The sequence below is a fragment of the Corvus brachyrhynchos genome, unplaced genomic scaffold, assembly GCF_000691975.1.
Source record: "Corvus brachyrhynchos isolate BGI_N302 unplaced genomic scaffold, ASM69197v1 scaffold787, whole genome shotgun sequence".
Lineage (NCBI taxonomy): Eukaryota > Metazoa > Chordata > Aves > Passeriformes > Corvidae > Corvus > Corvus brachyrhynchos.
The window spans coordinates 267,055-267,982 of NW_008239142.1; the positions used below are offsets into that span (position 1 = coordinate 267,055).

At 63.4% G+C, this 928-nt stretch overlaps 1 protein-coding gene across 1 annotated transcript in view; it reads right to left on the minus strand.

Annotated features, from left to right (window-relative positions):
• Positions 1–15: 15 nt before the first annotated feature.
• Positions 16–928, minus strand: part of DENND4B (DENN domain containing 4B) — a gene marked incomplete at its 3' end in the record, with an annotated part of 6,160 nt that continues 5,247 nt past the window's right edge. Inside the window, exons 4-6 of the mRNA XM_017740047.1 lie at positions 841–928; positions 690–759; positions 16–194 (exon numbers count right to left, since the gene is read on the minus strand). Of these exons, the coding sequence (XP_017595536.1) occupies positions 16–194; positions 690–759; positions 841–928 (337 nt within the window). The remainder of the gene's footprint in view (positions 195–689; positions 760–840) is intronic.

A 928-nucleotide genomic window follows, 5' to 3' on the forward strand; every position in this document is an offset into this window, starting at 1 on the left:
CCCGAGCCCCCTGTGCTGCCGTGCCTTGTCCCCCGAGGCGCCGGTGAGGACGAAGGTGGAGAAGACGGGCAGGGGGTACTTGGTGCCCGCGGGCCAGCTCTCGATGGTGGCCCCCATGGGCAGGCAGAACACGGGCACCGACTCGGGCAGAGGGAAGGACTCGCTGTCCTGCTCAGGGTAGCGGCTCAGCAGCCCTGCACGGACACACGGACGCCCGGACACGTGGACACGCGGACACATGGGACAAACGGACGCCTGCTAGGTCATCTCCCCCACCCCAGTGAAGAAGAGGCAGCCAGGTGAGTGCCCACAGCTCCACAAAACCATCCCCCAAAACTTCCCCCCAACAGGAAACCGGATTGTCCCCTCTCCCCAGTAGAAGACCCCATTGTCACCCCCCCAATCCTCCCAGTAAAGGGACCCCATTGTCCCCCCCTCCCCACTAAGTGACTCTTAGCAAAGACTCCTGGCCTGTCAAGGTCTCTCCAGGGGTGATGAGGCAGCCCCCACCCTGTGCTCCCCAAACCCCCCTGAGGATACCCAGGGGCTCCTGCACCTCCCCCAAATCAGCCCCACGCCGGCTGGGGGAGACTAATTAACATGGAAAATACTTTAAAAAATTAATAATGACAATAAACAACTCCAGCTCCTCTCAGGGGGGCCCAGAACCCCCAGCCCGAGGTCCCCACCTGCCTCGTAGACCAGCGTGTTGCCCTTGGCCACGGCGATCTTGTAGCACAGGAACAACGCGGGGCCCCACTGCAAGGAGGGACCGGGGTTTTGGGGGTCAGCGGGGGCTGGGCAGCACCACGGGGGGCGAGAGGGACCCCCCAAACCCACCATGCTGGTGTTGAGGTTCTTGTCCACGCGGCAGAAGGTGTGGGGGGTGCTCTCGCCCTTGCTGGGCATCACCAGGCAGATGTCCGTG